This window comes from Choloepus didactylus, chromosome 16 (genome assembly GCF_015220235.1).
Source record: "Choloepus didactylus isolate mChoDid1 chromosome 16, mChoDid1.pri, whole genome shotgun sequence".
NCBI lineage: Eukaryota > Metazoa > Chordata > Mammalia > Pilosa > Megalonychidae > Choloepus > Choloepus didactylus.
The window spans coordinates 10,322,862-10,346,942 of NC_051322.1; the positions used below are offsets into that span (position 1 = coordinate 10,322,862).

Genomic DNA, 24,081 nt, shown 5'->3' on the forward strand with positions numbered 1-24,081 from the left:
GCCAATATAGGTAATTTGACAGCTTAGGCCCTTCTTGCAAACTGATTAACAACTATAGTAAAACCTCTATTGTCAATGGCTTTGGCTCAGATGCTTAAATACTTAAACAGCTTGGAAAGATTATTCGTTTTTGTTGTTGTTTTTCTCTCCTGTGGGCTTGGGTATGGGAGAGGATGACAATGAAGAGGAAGAGAATAAAGACAGGTACAATATTAAATGGCCACTAAAATTTCATTTACCATTACTTTACATTATGCATGAGAACAGGGCATAAAGACAGAAGAGGAAGAGCTTTTTATCTGTTTATACTATTTAGCTTTAATCTTTATTCAGTGTGACAATAATGTCAAACTTTGATTTACTAGCTAGAGCAAGAGTAATTCTCTAAAAGGATTTTATGAAGTCCTATTTAGTTTTGGTTCTGAGAAATCTTAAGTGCTTAAATTTTTAAATTTTCCAAATTAATTTAAAGGGACCATGTCAACCAAAATCCTCAAAAGATTAGATAAAAACAACTGACTAAAAAAATACCCAAACTCGTTTCTTTTTCACATATATTAGGATTAGGTGGAATATATCTCTGCACCTATAATTTGACCTGCTAAGTCTGTAGACCAAGGCCATTTTTTTTTTTTTTTAAAGCAAGGATGTTTCTATTAAAGATTAAGAAATTCTCCTTGAAAAAAATCACTGAGTATATCTAAAATCATTCCAGAGCTAGCCCCTGGGAATAACTCAGTTGGCACAAGTGTATTATTTTCTTTTCATTTAAAAAGGGGTGGGGTGGGATTTTATGTACCAAAGTCAGCAAAATTTTCACATTTCACAGTTTTGTTGTTAGAGAGGTCCCAAGATTCCTTGAACCCATTTGGGAAGTTTCCTGAATGTGCGCATTATAGCAAAGAGCAGCAAAATATCAAAACGATGCGATTGCTAACAAGCTGCTACTCCTGCTTGTGCCTTTAGAATACTAGCTGTGAAACAGCAATGCAACAGTAACAAGAGAATGCTAATCTTTGTTGTCAGTCGGGATCTGAGTTATTCTAGGGAGGAGTCCAATTGTTTTTAAAACATCCAAGGCAAGACACCTACTGGGAAAATATTCATTGAATTTTGGGGGGAAAATATTAAAAAATGTCAATAAGGAAGAGACAGTAACACTATATTTAGTGTTCTAAAGGAACACTTCAGGTAGTTCAACAATGATTCTGGTAAGACCAACTGCTCACATACATACACATGCACACACATAGATTTTAAGTTTGGTTTATAAAACAAATTTGTTACTTTAGAAAAACGAATGCAGTACATTTTCAGCAATATTATCGCCACCGACTCTGATTGCTCAGTCCACACATAAGCAGGAGTTGCCTTCTATGGTGATTTGGCTTCTCTGCACTAATTCCCATCAGGCCGAAAAACAGGGGAGGTTAAGTAAAGACTGAATTGTTGCACAGAGGAACATTTACTCATGAGATCCCACTGATCTCTTCTGTGCCCGTTTCCGGGGCAACCTTCTTGGTGAAGCTTTATTGATCTGATTCAAAGTTTCCTGAGGAATCCAACTCATATCAACATCATTCAGACTTGATGTACCCATTTCTACTTTCTGTATGGGTCTTTTGCGCGTTCTAGATTCTAGGAGTTGATGAAAGCCAACAACAACGAGTAGCCCAACACTGGCAAGGAACATGTACATAAAGATTGTTTCTCCATCTAACTGATCCTCTCTTTCAATAATTGTAACTGTTTGATTGAATACAGCATCTTGGAATGCATTGCCATTCAAATCTTTGTAGTTCAGATTGATGACTAGACCGAAAGGTTGCCCTCCCATGGGCTCTGCAGGAATGAAGGAGTACTCAAAAGTTGCCTGTGTCTGGGGTGGCACTGCAGTGTTCAGAGGAAGAGCTGTGAAATTCTGGTTATAAAACTGGTAGTCCTGAGGATAACTGAATGAGGCATCTAGGGATTCAACAATGAAATCTTCTGTACCCTTGTTTGTAAAGCCTACCAGGAACTTCACAATGTTATTTGCTGGAAAATCTTCTCCTTTTACAAAGAGGATAGTTGTATCTGCACTTGGTGATGCTTCAGGTTCACCAGATACATCTTCTTCCTCTTTATCGTCTGCCAAATCTGTCGGTTCATCTTCTTCTACCTCAGCTTCATCATCTTCATCTTCAATTATTGAATATTCCACCATTTCTTCATCCTCTGTAAAATCTTGAGCCACTGCTAATGAGCCTCTGGGGCCGCCTCTGAGCAGGAGGGTGGCAGGGAACACAAGAGAAGCAGGAGCAGGCGGAGGAGGAGTCTCATGGTGCTGCTGCTCGGATGTCCAGCGCCCGTCAGGACATTAAAGTTTTTTTTGAGATGCATCATTTCTTTTTTTTTTTTTTTTTTTTTTTTTACATTTTATTTTGAAATAAATTCAAAGTTATAGGAGCAGTTGCAAAAACAATACAAACCCCATACACAGAACTCCAGCATTCCCTGACCCCCCCCCCCGATACCCCGATCCACTAACTTTAACATGTTGTCACACCGCTATTTCTTTCCCTCCCTCCCTCCCTCCCTCTCTCCTTATCTATCATCCATCATCTATTGCTCTGTCTTCTGAACATATGAGAGCAAGCTGCACACATCCTTGAACAAACACTATAATTCACATATACAATTCCCATGAACAAGAACATTCTTTTATGCAATCCCATTAAGTGCAGCTAAGAAGTACAAGAGATTCAACAATGATACAAAGCTTACATTCTATATTTCCTTTTCCTTATGTCTCAACTGTGTCCCTTTGAGCCTCCTGTCCTCCATCAGATCCCATCCAGGGTCATCCTTGGCATTCAATTGTCATCTATTTAGACTGTCTTTTTTTTTTTTTCCTCAATTGTGGAAACATATATATAGCCTAAATCTTCCCATTCCACCCCTTCCCTAGCATTCCATTAGTGGGATTAATCACATTTAGAATGTTGTAATGCTATCACCTTCCCACCATCCATTACTAGAAGTTTCCCTTCACCTCAAGCAGCAACCCTACACTCATTTCTTAACTCCTCATTGCCCCTTCCCCTATTTCTCTTAACCCATACTCTACTTTTCATCTCTATGGTCATACTCTCTGATAATGTCTTTGTGTGTACTGTGGGGCTTAAAATTAACCTCTTAAATCCATAACAATCTTGTTTTTCTTTGATACCAACTTAATTTCAATAGGACACATAAACTATGTACCTATACTCCTCCATTCCCCCACCTTTTTATAGTTCTTGTATAAAAATTACATATTTTACATTGAGTTCAAAACCACTGATTTGTCATTAGAGTTTGTGTATTTTATATCATGTAGGAAGTAAATAATGGAGTTTCAAAAATTGTTGACTTCTGTTTGTATTCCATTGTGGTCAGAGATTGTGCTTTGAATATGTTCAATTTTTTTAATTTATTGAGGCTTGTTTTATGTCCCAGCATATGGTCCATTCTGGAGAAAGATCCGTGATCACTAGAGAAAAATGAGTATCCTCGTGATTTGGGATGTATGTCTGTTAAAATTCTCTATATCTCTTTCTGCTTTCTTTGTTTCTCTGTTGGTAGGGCTCCCTTTAGTATCTGAAGTAGGGCAGGTTTTTTACTGGCAAACTCAGCATTTGTTTGTCTGTGAAAAATTTAAGCTCTCCCTCAGATTTGAAGGAGAGTTTTGCTGGATAAAGTATTCTTGGTTGGAAATTTTTCTCTCTCAGTATTTTAAATATGTCATGCCACTGCCTTCTCACCTCCACAGTGGCCGCTGAGCAGTCACAACTTAGTCTTATGTTGTTTCCTTTGTATGTGGTGAATTGCTTTTCTCTTGCTGCTTTCAGAACTTGCTCTTTCTCTTCAGTATTTGAGAGTCTGATCAGAATATGTCTCGGAGTGGGTTTATTTGGATTTATTCTATTTGGAATTGGCTGGGCATTTATGCTTTGCGTATTTATATTGTGTAGAAGGTTTGGGAAGTTTTCCCCAACAATTTCTTTGAATACTCTTTCTAGATCTTTTCTCTTCTCTTCCCCTTCTGGGACACCAATGAGTCTTAAACTTGAATGGTTTATTTTATCTATTGTATCCCTGAGATCCTTTTTGATTTTTTTCTCCATTTTTTCTTTTGTTCTTTCATTTTCTGTTCTGTGGACCTCTAGGACACTGATTCATTGTTCGGCTTCCTCCAATCTTGTATTATGAGTATCCAGAGTCTTTTTAATTTGGCCATCAATTTCTTTTATTTCCATAAGATCTTCTATTTTTTTTATTTAATCTTGCAATGTCTTCTTTATGCTCTTGTAGGGTCTTCTTTATGTCCCTTTTATCCTGCTCCATGGTCGTCTTCATGTCTTTTATATCCTGTGCCATGTTTTCATTCCTTGATTGTAATTGTTTGATTAATTGTGCCAAGTACTCTCTCTCTTCTGATATTTTGATTTGGATGTTTGGGATCGGATTCTCCATATCGTCTGGTTTTATCATATGCAGTAAGATTTTCTGTTGTTTTTGGCCTCTTGGCATTTGCTTTGCTTGATAGGGTTCTTTCAAGTTGTGAAAAAAAAATACCAATCTAATTTTTCAGAAATACAAGTTGGTAGCATACACTTTCTCCAACTAACCAGTAGATGGTGTCTGCGAGTCACCTATACCCCTCAAATCAGTTCTCCCCAACTCTGTCTCTGTGGTGGGGAAATGAATTTTGTGGGGTTTAGTTGGTGAACTCAGTTTGGGTTTGTTGTTGGAGCTATCCGCCCTGAATGTGGGGCGTGTGTCTGGGTGGTTAGGCAGGCAGGGCACCTTTAATATTCAAACCTCCCAGGTGTTCCTGGAGATTCAAGGCTGTTGCAAGAGTCTAAGCCTTCATTTCAGTTTTGCCCCAGATTTTCTCTGTCGCTGAGCCACAAACCACCGGCACTGATGTAGTGTCTCTGGGTTTTCCGAGCGGGCCCCCCTTCTCAGCTGTGATCTTCCAGGACCTCTGCTGAGGGAAGGCTGTGCTACGTCACTAGTGCGCATCATCCCTCAAGGGAAGCCCCGGGCCCCCGGGCTGTGCAGGGGTGCTCTCTGCCTGATGCAAAGATTAGCCTGTAATTCTTGACTGGTATAAGTTCTAAATGAAAGGCAGGTAGTAGATCTGGGCCCCACCCCTTTCCTCTTAGAGAAGATACATACCTTAGGGGGAGGTCATTAGCATTTCAGTGGTCTCTCTCTGCCTGTGCCACACCCCTGTCTGGGTCACAGAACTGGGAACTGAAAATGGCTGAGGCTTTCTCCAATGAGTCAAAAAAGGAACAGAGCTAGTCCGAGGTGACCCTCCGGCTCTCCAAGGTCAGTCGTCACCCAAAGCCTCTGTCCACTTGTTGGGGATTTGTACCTCGTAGTGAGCAGTTCACATTCGCTAATTAAAACCCCAGTTGGAGCTCAGCTGAGCTATATTCCCTTGCTGGGAGAGAGCTTTCTAGCACCACGAGGCTTTGTAGCTCAGGCTCTGGGGGAAGGGTCTCCCGATTTGGATCTGCAGTTTTTACTTACGGATTTTATGCTGTGATCTCGGGCAATCCTCCCAATTCAGGTTAGTGTATGATGAGTGGATGGTCACGTTTGTCCCCCTGCAGTTATTCCGGATTATTTACTAGTTGTTTCTGGTTTTTTTTTAGTTGTTCTGGGGGACTACTTAGCTTCCACTCCTCTCTATGCCGCCATCTTGGATCAGGCCCAGGACATTAAATTTTAAGTACAGTATTTTGCTTTCAGGAAAATAATATCACTTCTGTTAATTTTACTTTTTAACTTTTATTCATTAGTCATGTTGCTGAAGTGATTTTCTCTTTTAAAGAGTGATAATTTTGCAATGCCATAAGTATTAAAAATTGAAGCTAAAAGTGACATAAGACTTAAATTGGCTTTATTTTATGGAGCCTCTTTACATCACAGTATTATATAACTGAAAAATTAGTGGTGCAAGAATAACTGGTTATTTAAATATTATAAAATGATCAATCTGTAGGTTGAAGTATTAATAGAAAGCTTCTTTAGTGCTATCAATTGTATAATAGTTTATTACTTTTTTGATTATAACTTTTTTGGTACTCTGTGTACTCTTGGGCAGAATTCAATTAAAATACAAATAATTTATTTTATTTTGGCTTAGTTTAGTGCCATAATAAAGTCAAATTTTGTATTTGCTTTTGAAGGCAAATCAATATCTAATTTTTGGTAACTTTTAAATATATAACTTGGAACTTCATTAGAACCGAAAATAAGGTCATGTAGGAGATTGTAATTAAGGTATTGGTTTATAAATGATTATATTTGCTTTGATTGAATTTTGAAAGTTAAAGCAAAATGTTGCTTCATTGCTGTTGAATTTCTTTCGGTTTGTATAATGTAGGGTTATGCTGCCATCTGCCTGTGCTAGCCCACCAAAAATCGAAATGGAATTTGGACTCAGAAATTTTCTACCTTGAAAGCGGTTTTTAATTATTTGGTTCCCACTTACCAAACATGTAATTTGTATATTGGAAAATGAGTATGAATCTATGAAGGGATTTCTCAAATTTGAAAGTTTTGACCAAACGATCTTAAAGGTCGTTTTTGATAGACATTTTAAACAATTTTAAATGATTTTGGAGAATACCCATGTAAGGCTTAAAATGGTATGTTGGTAGTCTTGTGAAAAATGTTCTGGTTAAATAGACCAAATTGATAAACCAAATGAAGGCATTTTATTTTGGGAAATGTGAGAGAGAGCTGAAAGTACTCGCCCTGTGCTGGAAGCAGATCACAGAGCATCCCAGGAACTCCTGTAGCTAGGTTAGCGAAGTACCTGATGGTGAGGAAGGATTTGTACCTCAAGGCTTTGAACTTTTTCAGTGAGGTATATAAAATCTAGTGAGTTGGTGAAGACAGATTGATTAATGGCAGCACTTCTCAACATGTAATGTGCATACAGATCACCAGGGGGATCTTGCTAATCAGATCTTGCATATTCTGATTTATTAGGTGTTGGGTGGGGCTTGAGAGTGCAATTCTAACAAGCCTTTGTTATTTTGAGTAGCAGGGTTTAGAGAAAACAGTAGTATCAGTGCCCAATACACATAAGATGATGATGCTACTCTTCTTTTTCTTATAATGGTGATGGTTTTGCACTGAAACATCTTCATCCTGAGTCCCAACCTACTTGTGACCAATGTTTTTAAGCAGGGCAGTTGTTTGAGGTATGGATGTAAGCCTTTCAGTTCATTGGGCCATGCAAGAAATAAATTTCTGAACTTAGCCTGGTGCTTTGAGTGGCTGAGATAACAGAGTTTCTGATGTAGTATGTGAAGTGAAAATGTCAGAATTCCTCAGGGATGGGTTGAAAAGAGGAAGGAAAGGGAATTTTTGAGTGCTATATGCCAGACGCTCTGCTCAGTGCTGGTTTATTATTCACAGAAGCTGTTGTTCTTATTTTTCTCACAATCAGAAAAAACTCTTTTGAACTGGAACATAATGTCTTTGGAGTTACTATCTCAGCACAGTGCCGACTCACCCAGTCTCCTTTGCTAATCTCTAAGGGGCGGCACCCCAGGCTGACTGTGTGTCTCACCAAACACCCTCCTGTTGCAGGGCTTTAAATGCCACCTAGCTACTAATGCCTCCCAAATTTATATTTCCAGACCTGCCACATCATCTAAACTAAAATCTCATATATGCCCAACAGCCTTGTTGACCTCTTCACTGGGAAGATAGTAAAACCTCCAACTTAACATGTCCCCATCCTAATTCTTGACTCCCCCTCCCAAGTCAGTTCTTCCTGTAGTCTTCCTTGTCTCAGTAAATGACAACTTTGTTCTGGTTGAACAGTCAAAAACTGTAACATCATTCGTGATTCCTGTTTTTCATTCACACCTGGATGGCAGTTCCTGCACAAATTTTGTCATTTCTACCTTGAACACGTAGCTAGAATCTGAGCACTTCTCACCATTTCTGCTGCTACTGTCTTGAATTGATTATTGCAGTAACCTCCTCACTGGTGTCTCAGCTTCCACTTTTGCTGGGTACCATCTGTTACCTACAGATGGATTGTAATCCTTGCCTACAACTTCCCAGTGACTTCCCTCAGAGGTCTTTACCCTGGCCCCAAAAGCCTCACTTGATTTGGCCATTACTGCTCCCTCTGACTCCATCCCTCAGCCTCTTTGCTGTCTCCTAAACAGGCCAAATGTACTCTGTCTCTGAGCCTCTGTACTTGCCATTCCCTCTCCTATGAATGCTTTCTACCAGATGTCCGCCTGCCTCCTGATTCCTCCAGGTCTTTCCGTAAATGTCACTTACTCAGAGAGGTGGTGACACTCTTCTGCTCCCACTGTCCTGTCACTTCTCTGTTCCTCTGCATCTTTCCCAGTCTCCTGTATCATTATCATCATCATCATCATCATCTTAGCACTCTTGGCAACATCTTAAATTTTTTTTGTATTTATTAATTCATATTGTGGTAAAATATATATAATATAAAATTTCTCATTTTAACCACTTTAAAGTATACAATTCAGTGGTATTAATTACATTCCCCAGATAGAAACCCTCCACCCATTAAGCATTAACTCCCCATTCCTTCTCCCTAGTTTTCTAGTTTCTGTCTCCGAGTTTGCATATTATAGTTATTTCACATATGTGAAATCATATAATATTCTGTCCTTTTGTGTCTGATAGTTCTTTTTTCACTCAGTATGATGTCTTCAAGGTTCATCCATGTTGTTGCATGTATCACAACATCATTACTTTTTATGGCTGAGCAGTATTCCATTGTGTGTATATAACACATTTTGTTTATCCATTCATCTGTTGATGGATACTTGGGTTACTTCCACTTTTTAGTGATTGTAAAAAATGCTGCTATGAATATAGGTGTACAAATATCTGTTCAAATCCCAGCTTCATTTCTTTTGGGTATATACCTAGAAATGGAACTGCCAGATAATATGGTAGTTTTATGTTTAACTTTTTGAAGAACTGCCAAGCTGTTTTTTCTCAGTAGCTGCACCATTTTACATTTCCATCAACAACATACAGGGTTTCTTAGCAACATATTACTGGTTTACTATCTGTCTTCTCCAATACAATGTCAGCCCCTTGAAGCAGAGGTTTTGTTTTATTTTCTGCCATGTTCCAAGGATCTTAAATGGGCCAGACACAGAGTAGGTCCACCCTGTACAAAATATTTGCTGGATGAGTGAATAATAGGTGATCTGTGAATTTAGTTTCTCTTCTTCTTTCTTATTAGGGAAGTTCTTCACAGGAAAATGAAATTTATTTTGACTTTGTAATTGCTGCTTTTTTTTTTTTTTTTTGAATCCTTAGTTGCCTAAGAATTTGATTCCTGTAGTTTCTAATACTCACTTGGCAGCTGTACTGCCTATAAAGGCATTGCTTGTTTAGCTGATTCAGCTCTTAATGTTAGCCTTTCAGGCAGTTAATGATTATCCTTATAATAGGTTATCCATGAAATAAGTTATAACCAAACCCAATTTAATAAAGAGAGCATATTAACCATAATAGTGACCTCTGCAAATGATTTTTCCTGAGTGTTGAATTTTTAATCCTGTTCATTTCTTTAATTGATGCTTAGAATCTTATGAAGCTAGAACCATTTAAAAAAATAATAGCTCTTTCAGTTTTTAAATTCAATGATTCAAGGTTATCAAATGTATAGTATTTCATTTGGGCCTGTTGATTTTATATTAATTACGGAACAATCTTCTGAGAATATTCTAGAACTGTTTTAAGTATTATGTTGAATTTCTCCTTTCTCTTCTAAAAACAAAACCAAACAGAAAGTTAGTTCCTGTTCAAATCAATCTATAACTCTGCTTGATTTGGTGCTATTCAATTCAATACGTGGTTAACAAGATCTGAGTTATGTATTCAGCTTTGGGATGGGAGAGTGAACTTGTCCTTAGAAATTAATAGCATTATTGTGGAAGTATGTGTACACATGCACAAAATACTTAAGAGTAAAAGGCCTTGTGGCTTAGGTTCCATAGCAGAGGTATAGAAAATGTGCCGGGCCCAGAGAGAGAGTAATTCTTGTTGTTGGTTTGGGGAAGGTTTTCTGAAGGAAATATCCTCTCTCCTGGGCTTTGATAAAGAAATGAGATTTAGATTTGAGACATTCTGGGCAGAGAAAAATTGCAATGAACAGAGGCATAGAGGGAGAGGTAGGTGGTGTGTTGGGGGACAGAATTTTCTCTAGTGAAACTATGGACTTTGTGGTATAATACTAATTAAAAGGAAGTTAGACTAGATTAAAATTATAGCCAACCATGTTTTTCAAACTTTTTTTTTTTTTTTTTAATTCATCAAGGCAAGCCAGTTTTTACCAGAATCTATGTCAGCAGCATTATTCCTTCTTTCTTTGGACATGCCTTTTTCTTTGGAATATCCAAATATTCACGAAGCTGTTGTGGCCTATTTGGAACAGCTGAATTCTGAGAACTACAGTATTTATAAACGGACTGCAGAAGCTCTTTATTCAATTGAATGTTCCTGTAACTTCATGTCTGATGTTGGGAAGGCGGTAAAAAGTTTTTTTACTATCCCTTTAAATTCCTTTGTTGAAATATTTAGGTAATTTAACCTATACTTTTCAAATAGATGATTGTGAAACAGTTGATTAGTTTGAAGTGGGATATATACTGATTGGGTCAATTATTCAAATTAAAGTTAAGGATATGATTAGTATAAAAGTAAAACAAAAACTTTATATTAATAAATGGTATATATTTAAAACATCAGTGTTTTTAAAACAAAAGCAGTAATTATAAATATCTTAATAGTTAATAGTGAATTCCTCTGTGAAGTGACTTCTTATATATAAGCAGAGTGACAAATGAAGTAGTCAGAAATATGAGGGTCATTTATTGCTTACTTGTGGACACATTTTGGCCTTAATATTTTATAGACATTTATCACATGCTCAGATAAAGATCCTGACTTTTTTTTGTTGTTTTTTAAATACAGTCGTGAACTAGGTTGTTTGCAAGATGGTAGGATGACTTTAGATGCAATGTTGTAGCAATAATTATAGTACCGTTATTTATAAATTTTAGAAATACTATTAGGATGTTATATTAGTATGTTATCAATAAAAGGGTTAATGAGTTTGAAGATAAATATTGACTGTGATAGTTACTTATTATCTTAAAATACCAAAATGGGTCCTGAAGACCTTGAAGAATTAGGGGCAAAATTCTTAGTCCTTTTGGCCCTTATAATGGAATCTACCTGTAGCTCATATTTATAAATTTTCCTTTATTTATTACTATGGTTTCTTTTTTCATTTTCTTTTTGATGCTTCTTGATACCAATGGCTTCTTGTTTCCCCCATGACAGAAATTTGAATCATGTCTTTAAGTTGAATTATTTGTGTTACATTTGACATGGTCAGTTAATCACAGATGTATTGAATACCCTCTATGTTCCTAGAACCAGTCAGGATGTTAGAGAAGGGAGGTGGATCATAAAATACATGAGCCCTGCCTTAGAGCCTACAATTTTTAAAAGAAAGCTAGTGTTATAAACAAGGAACCATAGAGCCAGGCAACGTTACTGTAATCATTAAGCTTATTCAGAAATAAATAATAGGAGTCTCATGTAGCATTTAGCTAGGGATTTGCCCACATTTTCCCCCTAGGCTGATGTTTTTAGTTTGCTTGTTGAGAAAGTGGACTTAAGCAAATGTGAATCATCTCACTTTTCTCTGAATGCTATAATTTCTTGAAGCTGCTTAGTGAACGGCTGAGAATCTTAAGAGTACATGAATTTGACCTTTACTGTTCCATTCTGCTTCTTTTTTTTAGGGAGAGAAGAACCTCTTAGAATTAGTGGAGCTGGCAGAACAAGCATTGCATAGCTTTTCTTACCATCAACATTACCCCCTAATAAAGGAAATCATCTGCCTTTGTTCAAAGATGTAATATTTTCTTTCCTGATTTGATTATATTGTTATAGGACACATTTTGTGTGTATGTGTTTGTGCATCTCTGTGTGTATAAACTGAGGAGCAGTGAAAATGAAACTGATTTTAAATTTCCTTTGCACTTTGCTGATAGTACTTAATTCTTGTTAGGCTTCAATCATTGTTAAGAAGTCTGCCCTCTGTTAATTATAAATTATTATTATTATTGTTTAGTTTAAATTGCTGTTATATGTCTCTGTCCTCTGTATATATACAACTATATTAGGACAGTTAACTGTGCTATTCAAGAGTAAACTTTAAAAATGTCTTACCTGTAATCAAAATGAATACTTCCTGGGTTTTAATACATTTGTTTTGGATTCAAATGCATTTGGTTATTTATTTATTTATCTTTATTTAGTCTTAATGACTTAAATTGAGGCTTTTAAAAAAATGATTACTTTGTACCTTTTTCTTATATGGAGCTTTGGAAAGCACTATGCATTGATTAATGTTTTTTTCTGACAACATATCAAGGTAGATTCCTATTTAGAGCTTAGTATCTTAATTGCTTTCAGAAAGAGTCAATTCCATGAATGATGAACATCAGTAACTTTTCATTTATGTACTATTCTGCTGTGTAAAACAAATGAAAAGAAAAAAAATTCTTATGTTAACTTTTATTCTTATTAAGCCTTTACAATGTCAGGGGTAAGGTTACAGTTTGCCATTGATTGAACATAACTATAGAATTGGAAAGATGTAAGAAAGTTGGAGAAAGCCCAAGAAAGAAAAATGGAGTCATTGATGAGCTAGAAAATGAGCTTTGTGATGATAGACCAAGGAATTCGAGATTATTTATTCTGTCAAATAAAAAGCTACCCCTGTAAATTTAAGTAAAAAGCAGGTATAAAATGGAGGGTGGTGACTAGGCATTGTCCAGATCTATGAAATTCAAGCAAAAGGCAAAGATTTTTAAGCTTGCCTTAAGGAGAAACACATGAACTGTATTATAACCTTAACAATTAAGTATTTATTTTTAAAGGCATTTTATTTATTTAGTTATTTTATACTCTTTAAGAGAAGACTTTCTCTACCCAGAAACAAGTGCTGAGTAAGTACTTATTAATATTAGGTTAGTTAAATAAAATGCCAGTTGGAGGAATAGGATTAGGAAGAAATCCCTTCTACCATGCTCTACAGTCTTTTTTTTTTTAGTAACTTACTTGCCTTAGATGTCTTGGATGTTTTCCCTTCTTACCAGCTGGAAATCTACACAGGCCAGTCCATTACTACAAGGAGAAAGTCAGAAAGTGCTTCTGCACTTGATGTCCCACCCATTGCTGCAAGTGAAAGTTGAAACATATCGCTGCTGTTTGGAAATTATTAAGGTGAGTGTTTTGGGGGAGAACTATCAGTGGATTCTCTTATTGTACCCCCAAAATTAATTTACTTGAACTTTTAGGTAAAACAAAAGAATTACTTCATATAATAATAGATGACATTTATTAGTCAATTCTAGGAAATTTGTACTATTAAACTCCCTTAAGAAGTCTTGGAATGAATTGTTTTATTAGAAGTTTTGTTAAGAATTTTATTTATTGCTTCATTTACTGATGGAAAAGTTTGTTTCATTAATCATGAAAAAATTGAGAAGTTGGGTTCTATTAAGTATTCAAAAGTGATTTTTATACTTAGGAAAAGTTTTAGGTTATTGCCTAAATTTTATGGTTTAGGTTTATAGAACTTATAGCTTATAACTATAGTTATATAACTATAACTATAGTTTATAACTAAGCTATAAGTTTAGTTTATAAATCTATACATCTATACTATAGATTTTCTTAGTAATATTTTTCTTTTTTAACACTTATTCTGTTTTTAATTATAACATATTTCAGCATACAGTAGTAAATAGAATATTAAATATTTTAGAATTGAAAAGAGTATCATACATAGGACAATACTGCAAAGTACATGTTACTCAGTACTCTTGAGAATGTCCTCTTGCCAAAATACACATTTAATGCTCTGATCAGTATTACCCAGATGCAACAGATGTTAACATTTGGCCATTTTAACTCCTCATCCTTTTTCATTCAGAGAGGTAAAAACATTACAGTTATAGCTGAAGCACCTTGTCTGTCTTTACCCTCCACTCTTTCACACGGAAACTGTTCTTATGTGGTTGGTGTGTATCTTTCCCATCCATGTTTACTACATATTTATATATATATATGCATGTCTTCATGAATAATATATACTGTTTTGTCTGATTTAAAAATTAGGTTTAATTTTTTTTTTTATTAAATTCAGTTTTATTGAAATACATTCACACACAATACAATCATCCATGATATACAATCCACTGTCCACAGTATGATAACATAGTTATGCGTTCATCACCACAATCTATCTCTGAACATTTTCCTTACATCAGAAAGAACCAGAACAAGAACAAAAAATAAAAGTGAAAAAAGAACACCCAAATCATCCCCCCATCCCACCCCATTTGTCCTTTAGTTTTTATCCCCATTCCTCCACTCATCCATACACTAGATAAAGGGGGTGTGATCCACAAGGTCTTCACAATCACACTGTCACTCCTTGTAATCTACATTATTCTATAATTGTCTTCAAGAGTCCAGACTGCTAGATTGGAGTTTGGTAGTTTCAGGTATTTACTTCTAGCTATTCCAATACATTAAAGCCTAAGAGGTATTATCTGTATAGTGCATAAGAATGTCCACCAGAGTGACCTCTCGACTCCATTTGGAATCTCTCAGCCACTGAAAGTATTTCGTCTCATTTTGCATCCCCCTTTTGGTCAAGAAGATACTCTCAGTCCCACGATGCCAGGTCCACATTCATCCCCGGGAGTCATACTCTGCGTTGCCAGGGAGATTCACACCCCCTAGGGTCCCACGTAGCGGGGAGGGCAGCGAGTTCACCTGTCGAGATGGCTCAGAGAGAGAGAGGGCCACATCTGAGCAACAAAGAGGTACTCAGGGGGAGACTCTTAGGCACCATTACATACAACTTTAGACTCTCCTTTGTGGTAATGAGCTTCATAAGGGCAAGTCCCTTGCTCGAGGGCTGAGGACATCAAACCGCCAGTCCCAATGTTTGTGACAACATCAACACCAGTCCAGGTGAGGATGTCCAACACATCCGCACCTTCCCCCAGATCCTCGGGGCTGGGGAGCGGGAGGCTGTAAATATGTTTTTTATTATCTGCCCAAATTACTCTAGGATGTGTCACTATTTCACTCCAGCCTGTACTAACCTACCTTATCTCACTTCCTATTCAAAGTTCCATGCACTTGTGGTGTTTGAACAAATCGACTGTAGAGTTGTACCATTTAGAAAATTTAGATCCTGTACCAAATAGATAATCTATTCCCTTGGTCTCATATGAAAGTTGAAGTTTTAAAACAAAATCTGTTTCTACCTTTATCCTTTGGCCTGTCTTGCCCTGGTCTTAGCCAGACCTGCTTCATTCATATCACTAATTGAAGTCTGGGCTCTTTTTCAGCTTTTTTTTTTTTTTTTTTTTTTTTTTTGACAGTGGCTGTATGCACTAATACTGACATTCATATCTGCTGAGCTCTAGCTCTGAGTTTCAGGTGTCTCAGAAATATGCATTGTTCCAGAGACCAATCAGGTTATACGCTAGGGGATCAGCATCTCAAAGTTTAGAGATAGGCCTTACAATTCAGGGATAGAATTAACTGCTGTAAGAGCTTACAATCTAGGGACTATTACAATTATTGTGTCCACGTTAGGCTATGTTCTAAGATTCAATTCTGAGTCTACACATTGTAGTTAGTCCATATTGGTGAGGCATCATCCCTCTCACCATGTTTTCTCCAACACTTTTACTCCTATATATATATTTTCCTACAAAAAAATTAGGTATAATTTAATACTGTACATGTCTTTTTGTTGCTGCTCCTTCCATTTAATATTAGTATTTTGAGATCTACCTAGTTCATTCATTTTAACTGCTTTTACTTTGAATGTACTACTTTTTATTTATTGATAAAATTGATAAATAAATTGATAAATATTTTCTTTCAGTCTTTTTACTGAAGTAAATTTTTCAGTATTTTTGATGACTTGTGACTGATGGTGCGTGTTTGAAAATGTGTTTAATTCACCTTCTTTGTTAGCTGAGTATAGAATTGTAGTTCGCTGTTTTTTTTCCTTCACACTTTACTAATAATTCTTGATTCTTGATAGGCTTCTATCTTTGCTAAGAAGTCTGCTCTCAGTTAAATTACAAATTCTGTGTATTTTTTTTCTCTAGTTGCTTTTGAGATCTCTTCCTTGTTTCTGGTGTTCTGCAGTTTCATGACAGTGTGTCTCCCAGTATATTCATTTTTAAAATGTATCTTGTTTTGGTCTCTTCAATCTAAAGACTTATATCTGTCTTCATTTCTGGGTAATTTTCAGTCATTATTATTTTGAATATTACTTTTCACCTATCCTTGCTATTCTCTTCTAGTGAATCTCTCATTAGGTGCCTGTTAGATCTTTTTATTTTATCCTTTGTGTCATAAGCCCTCTTTCATATTTTCCATATCTTTTTGTTGTTATTCAGATGAAATTCCTCATTGCTGTCCTTCAGTACACTAATTCATTCCTTACCTATGTCTAATTTGCCTTTTAATGTATTCATCAAGTTTTGAATATTTGTGATTATATTTTTCATGTCTGCACCTTTTCTTTGATTCTTTTAAGCCCACTTTTTCTTTGAAAATTTTAAACATTCATTTTATAATCCTATTTAGATTATTGTGCTATTTAGAATTCTCCCATTTGTGTTAGCTCTCGAACCTCCCTTATGTTGTTGATTTCTGCAGGTGCTGTTGATTTTGATTGTGAGATCTTCTTTGGCAGGGTAGTTTTTTCCTTTGGGAAACTCGTATTCTTCATATAGTGGTTTTACATTCACTTCTCCCTTGTCTGCAGTGATTTGACAGAGTTGAAATGCTCATAAGAAGAACCAGCAGAGAGGCAAAAGTTGAAGGCAGAGGACAGAAAATGGCTAATTAAAAGAATCTAGTACCTTTGAAAGTTGAAGGCAGTGGGATCCAGAACACTGAGGGCCAGTTGACCTTAATGTGGGCCAAGGAGTAAGAGGAAGTTGAAGGAACCCGCCTTTTTTAGTTTTGTATTTCCTTGGAGATCAGAAGTGAGGTAATCTGCTATGAGCAAGTGAGATGTCCAAAATGTTTGAAATGGCTGGAATGAATAGATATTTGACAAGATCAAGTAGTAGGATTTTTTGGCTACCTTGAGGGCCCAGTTGATTGTGTCCATAATCTTAATAGTGAAACTAATCTACTTTGCATAATTATCTTTAGCTAGCTGTTTGCAGTTTTGAAGAAGATGGACATTTGGATACATCAAGGGTAGGGGTCTTTTCCTGGCTAGTGGGAAGGAACACCTTCAGTGCAAGTGAGCTGAGTAGTTGCAATAATAGACTATAGAACCAAAGGAAGAATTTAAATTAGAGGGCTGAAAGTAGAAGGGCTTAGGGACTGGAGGATAAAGGACTGGTGTATTGTGAGTTATTGAGTAAGAAGGTGTTAGAAATCTACATTTATGATTTTAGAAGGGAGCAATTGAAAACCAAGTTGAAGAGTGCCTGAAATATAGGGTAGGTAAGTGTCATTGGAGATGAGGAGGTCAAGAAACTAAGGTACCTGTATGTGGGATAGTTCTTATACCTAGACATTCAAAATTACGGAAATAAATTTGATGTTCATATCCTTGAAGTAGATTTTAAATAATTCTTGGAAAATAGAAAATCCTGCTGATAGGAAAAGATTTGGTATAAACCAAGTTATCAGTATATATGATCATTTTACCATATGATGCCTTTGAAGTAGGAATTATCTGGATGTTAATTTATTAGAGGAATGATAGGGGAAAAAAGAGGAAGATAAATACAGATATGCGTCAGTCTTGAGTTCATTATTTTAAAAAATGTGCTGAATCCATTAATGATATTGAAAATTCTAAATTCTAGCATTGTTTTAAAACACAATAGTGTAAATTTTGTTGGAATAATATGAATTTAGGTTAAAGGGTGTTTTTTTGATAGATAGTTGACCAAACACAGCTTATTATCTTAGTTGATAAAAGGGAAAGGAAAAAATAAAGGAATGTATACTCTCATTTAATGTTTGTTTTCTTATTAACTATTGGAGAATTTATATTAGTTGACACTGTTCTTGCAAAATAAATTGTGATTTTTCTTTTCTTACAGAGATACTCATCTATGTAGTACAATAGGGTGTTTTGAAATAAATATGTATTTATTTTTAGGGACGTATACTACTATTCAAGTTAAAAGCTCCAAATGGTAAGATTTCTTATAGCCAGCCCTGTATTGTAAGACTGTGGAATCTGGGTTATGGACATTAAATGTAAGGATTTATAGGGTTTTCAATTTTATTGACTATAGCGCTCATATAATATTGTCTCAGTGTTTTGGAAAATCTCCAAGACATCACTACAAGTCCGTATAACCTAAATGTGGGAGCATGCTACTAATTGTGTAGGTTACTTTTTCTGAAAAGGCAACTTGGCTTTTTATTTTAAGATTTCCTTTGGGGAAGAGATGGGAAAGAGGTACAGTAGCTTTTATTCAGGGATGATTGTAACACTTCTGTGTTATTTACATATGACATTCATGCGTTTGTTCAACAGTGTACTTAAAAATTGTATGCTCTGGAATATAGAGTTAAAAGTACAAAAGAGATACTTGTCCAGAGCTTACCTTCTATATAGGTATTGTGCGAGGCAAATCGAGGGAGGAAGGAAGAGACACAAACTGATACAGTATAACTTTACAGAAGAAAATTTATTGAATTACAAGACTGCAAACATTTATCATTAATCGTACAATAGTTGAAAGTAAAGTGTTTTTTCCAGCAAACAAAGGAAAGGAAAAGAAAACCTCACCAAACCAGGGAAAGCCCGCAATCTGATACTACTGGCTGGGGAAGTCCTGGTTCTTCAGCCGGTCAGAGTCCCAGTTGGCACATGGTCCCAGGCAGAGTGTCCCCTCCTGGGTGAGACCTCCAACCTTTCCTGAGACCTGGGCCAGTATTTATGGCAAATTGTCCAGAAGTAGAAGTGCTGTGCTGCTTGGTCCACAGAGGGGGAGCCTACCCCCCACCCTGTGGAGGTACAGGTGGTCTCTTAATTATTAGCAAAACCCCCCCAGGCACTCTGTTATGCGTCAGTGGCTTCTTTGTAGACAGACTGGCACCTGCTAATGTGCAGGGCAGCTATCTCCTTATGGTTCACATTGGTTTGATCCACACATTACACTTTCTACAATTTCTAACATGAGGGGGGTAGCTAATAAAAAGTATATAAGTAATAATGAGAAACTAGATGTTTTCCCCCTAAGATTGAGAACAAGGAAAGGATGTCCCCTCTCACCACTCCTGTTCAACTTCACACTGGAAGTCCTAGCTATTGCAATTAGATAAGCAAAATAAATAAAAGGTATATAGATTGGGAAGGAAGGAAAAAACTGTCTTTGCTCACAGATGATATGATTATCTATTTAGAAAATCCTAAAGAATTGACAAAAAAAAAACTCCTGGATTCTACCAGGGTTGTAGGATACAAGTTAATATACAAAAGCCAATTGCTTTCTCAAATACCAGCAACAAACAAAAAGTGATCAAATGATCAACACAGTGTGGTATTGGTGAAAGAATAGACAGACCAGTGGAACAGAATAGAGAGTCCAGAAATAGAACCATAGAGATACAGTCAACTGATCTTTGACAAGAGAGCAAAGGCAATTCGATGAGAAAGAATAGCCCTTTCAACAATTGATGTTGTAACAATTAGATATCCATATATATATATATATATATATATATATATATATATATATATATATATATAAATCTAGATACAAACCTTAAACCCCTCACAAAAGTTAACTCAAAATGAATCATAGACCTGTAATGTAAAATGCAAAACTAAAACTTCCGGAAGATAAGAGGAGAAAATCTAGGTGACCTTGGATTTGATGATGACTTTTTAGATGCACATCCCAAAGCATGATCTATGAAAGAAAAAAATTGATTAGTTGGACTTTATTAAAATTTAAAACTTCTCTGTGAAAGGTCAGCTGTTAAGAGAATAAAAAGATGAATCACAGACTGGGAGAATATTTGCAAAACTCATATCTGATAAAGGAGTTGTATCCAAAATATATAAAAAATTCTTAAAACTCAGCAATAAGAAAACAAACAACCCAATTAAAAAATGGGCAAAAGATCTGAACAGATCTCTCACCAAAGAAGTACTCAGGTGGTAAAGAAGCATATGAAAAGATGTTCAACATCATATGTCATTAGAGATTTGCAAACTAAAATAACAATGAGATATCACTATATACCTGTTATTATTGCAAAAATCCCAAATTCTGAAAACACCAAATGCTGGCAAGGATGTGGAGCAACAGGAACTTGCATTCATTGCTGGTGGTAATGCAAAATGGAACAGCCACCTTGGAAGACAGTCTGGCAATTTCCTACAGAGTTAAACAAACTTGCCGTATGATCCAACAAGGATGCTCCTAGGTATTTACCCAAATGAGTTGTCCGCCGAGTAACCTATACATTAATGTTTATAGCAGCTTTCTTCATAATTGACCCAAACTGGAAGCAACAAGATATCCTTCAGTAGGTATATGGATAAACAAACTGTGGTACATCCATACAATGGAATAGTATTCGATGATGAAAAGAAATGACCTATTCAACTCATGAAAAGATATGGAAGAACCTTAAGTGCATATTGGTAAATGAGAGAAGCCATTCTGAAAAGGCCACATTCTGTATGATTCCAATTATAGGACGTTCTGGAAAAGACAAAACTTCAGGGACTTATAAAGGTCTGTGTTGGCCAAGGGGATTGGGGGTGAAGGAGGGATGAAAAGGTGGAACACAGGCATTGGTAAGGCAGTGAAATTATTCTGTATAATATTGTAATGATGGATACATGACATTATGCATTATTAAAACTCATGGAACTATACAACACAAAGAACGGATTCTAATGCAAACTGTGGGATTTAGTTAATAATGTGTCAATACTGGTTCGTCAGTTGTGGCAAATGTACCACACTAATGCAAGATGTTAATAACAGAAGAAACTGAGTGTGTTGGGGGTGAGGCGCAGGGAAGATGGGAAGGAGTATATGGGAATTCTCTGGAGTTTCTGCACAATTTTTCTCTAAACCTAAAATTGCTCTAAAAAAATAGTCTATTTTAAAAAAAGCACACACACAAAAGAGTGGAAGCAAGAAGTCTAATTCAACTGTAGTAGTCCCAGTGAGATATGATGATGTAGTAGAGATAGAGAAAAGGAAATTAATTCAGTATATATTATGGAGGTAGAACTGATTGGACTTGCTGATAATGAGAGTAAGGGATAGAGAGTGTGCAAAGATGAATCCTTGGGTTTTGGCTTTAGCAGTTGGATTGATTGTATTGTTGTAAATACGGAATTGTGGGTTGGATGGAATTCTGTTTTTAATCTAAGTTTGAGATGCCTTTTTACGTCCAGCTGGGGATAAGTAGACAGTTGAATATGATAATGTGGGTAATGATGATGATAATAGTGATAACACCTAACATTTGTTGAGCATTTACTCTATGTACCAAGTACCTTTATAAGCATATTATCTCATTTAATCTTAATAACAACTCTAGGAGATAGGTACTGCCTCTTTTCCAAGAACAGAGTTACTATGAACTTGTCCAAGTTATTCAACTAGAAGTGGTAAAACTGGTTCTTGAACTCAGATAGTCTGACCCCAAAGCTCGTATTCTTAACCATTGTCCCATTTTGCCTCAGAGTCTGGAGTCCAGGTTAGATGTGAGATTCTCAGTCATCAATAGAGACTGAGTAGGATAATGTAGTGAGAAACTGGAGAAGAGAAGGTCATTAGAGGTTGGCACAGAAGGAGCCAGTAAAGAAGACAGAGAAGTGTCAGGAAGCAGAGGGAAGTGGGTAAAGTATGGTTTCAGGTGGGAACAGAGATGAACTCGTTAGCTTTGGCTGCATAGAGGTTATTGGTGTCAGTGGCTTGAGAAGCTCCTTTGAAATGGTAAGGACAGATTTCCAGCTGGCGTGGGCTGTGGAGAACCTGGGGAGTGAGGAAATAGAGACTGAGTGTAGCAAACTTTTGAGGGCTTTTGCTGTGAAGGAAAACTGAAAAATGAATCAGTAGCAGTAAGGGAAGGTTAGGTCCCGAGACACATTAGAGTATATTGTATGCTGATTGGAGTAATCCTGTGAAGACAAGAAACCGAAGATGCTGGAGCAGGAACTAAACCTTCTTGAAGTTGGGAGGAGGTCGGATTCAAGTTAGTGGTAGGAATTGGTCTTTGATAGGATTCTTGCCATTTTTTCTGTTGTAAGAGTATGACTAATATAGCTAGGTTGGTAAATCTAGTGATGGAAAAAGGTGTTTCATTAAAGGTTAGGTATTATTCCCATTTTATGGATGAATAAATTGGAACTCAGTGTTTAAGTACCTTAAGGTCAAAAGAGGAAGTAGGTGATGGAGCTGTTTTTGAACATTAAAGCTGAGGCTTAAGTTCTCTCAGAGACATGGAATACTGAGTTGTCTGTCTGTGCCATGAAGTTAAAAGTTAAGAAAAAATATAAATATACATACATATATGGATATGTTTTAGTTTCCTAGGCTGCTCAAGCAAATATCCTGAAATGGATTTGGCTTAAACAATGGGAATTTATTAGCTTTACAGTTTTGAGGCTAAAAGAAAGTGCAAATTAAGGCATCATGAATGTGATGCTTTCTCTCTGAAGGCTGTGGCCTTCTGGGGCTAGCTGCCAGCAATTCTTGGCTTCTCTGTTACATGGCAAGGTATACGGCGGCATCTTCTGCCTCTCCATTCTCTTCTGGGTTCTGGGTTCCATTGGTTTCCATTTCTGTCTACTTCTCTGTGGCTTTCTCTCTGTCTGGGTTTCATTCTGCTTATGAAGGCCTCCAGTAATAGGATTAAGACCCATCCTGATTGAGGTGGGCCATGCCTTCTTAACTGAAGTCACCTCGTCAAAAGGTCCTACTTATAATGGGTTTGCACCCACAGAAATGGAATCACTTTAAGCACTTGTTTTACTGGGGTACGTGTAGCTTCATACCACTATGATATGCATATGTTTCTATACATTTTTGTGCTCTAACTTATTGGTAGGTTTAGGAAGTGGTAATTTCCAGGTTGAAAAATTTAATTATATTTGTGTTGTCATTATGGATTTTATTTTTACCTTCTGTAATGTGTTTAAATTCTATTAACATTTCAGGTAGCTTATTTTCTCTCATCTCAAGTAGCTTCTAACAAAAATGCTCTTCTAGCTCAAACTGAGAAAGAATTTGTGATAATTAGTCTAAGAGATGGTACAGAGTCATTCCTTGGGTTTGTTGCATGGCTGTATTGTAACCCAGAGTCCACATGTGTGTCTTTCTCCCTTCCCAGCCCCCCATCATAACTTTAAGTCTGTTTCCATCTGATTTTTGTTCTTCTTTCTCAAACTTCAGTAAATAAAATGCGAATAACTTAAGTTCATTATTTTGTTCATGTCCTTTATGTCTAAAATTGTGACAACTTTAAAAGATTATAGTTTTTTTTTTTTAGCAGTTTAGTCATTTAATTTATCAAGACTGCTTATTGGCAGAAAATAAAAGCATCTCATAGAGACTCATAAAATTGTTAGCAAGAGAATCATCTTCATCTGTCAGTTAAAAAAAGATTCATTGAACTGAAAACTAAAATTGGAAGTGAATTATAAATAGAAGAAAAGAAAATTGGAAATCAATGTTACTAATTTTTAAAAACTTTTTTGTATTATTTTACAGGAATGTCTAGGTGTCCATAATGTCACTAAATCTGTGTCCTCAATTTGCAATGGAATTCATTTTCTGCTTCATCCAAAAGTTCTGTATGAAATCTCTACATTTGGCATTCAAGAACCCAAATATGAGGTATGTATGACATGTTAAAAGTAGGTGCAAAGGTCTACTGCAATTCTGTAGATAC

The 24,081-nt window shown here is 36.3% G+C and overlaps 1 protein-coding gene and 1 pseudogene across 6 annotated transcripts in view; one reads left to right on the forward strand and one right to left on the reverse strand.

Annotated features, from left to right (window-relative positions):
- The window catches only part of RTTN (rotatin), a 214,614-nt gene that overhangs the window by 44,343 nt on the left and 146,190 nt on the right, over positions 1–24,081 (forward strand). For all 6 annotated transcript variants that reach the window (XR_005212183.1, XM_037805750.1, XM_037805751.1 and 3 more), the window contains 4 exons: positions 10,379–10,591; positions 11,874–11,986; positions 13,236–13,362; positions 23,901–24,026. Coding sequence is in view for 5 of the 6 variants with exons in the window: in XM_037805750.1 (XP_037661678.1) it covers positions 10,379–10,591; positions 11,874–11,986; positions 13,236–13,362; positions 23,901–24,026 (579 nt within the window). In the remaining variant the exon portion in view is untranslated. The remainder of the gene's footprint in view (positions 1–10,378; positions 10,592–11,873; positions 11,987–13,235; positions 13,363–23,900; positions 24,027–24,081) is intronic.
- LOC119511218 lies at positions 1,466–2,322 on the reverse strand (annotated as a pseudogene).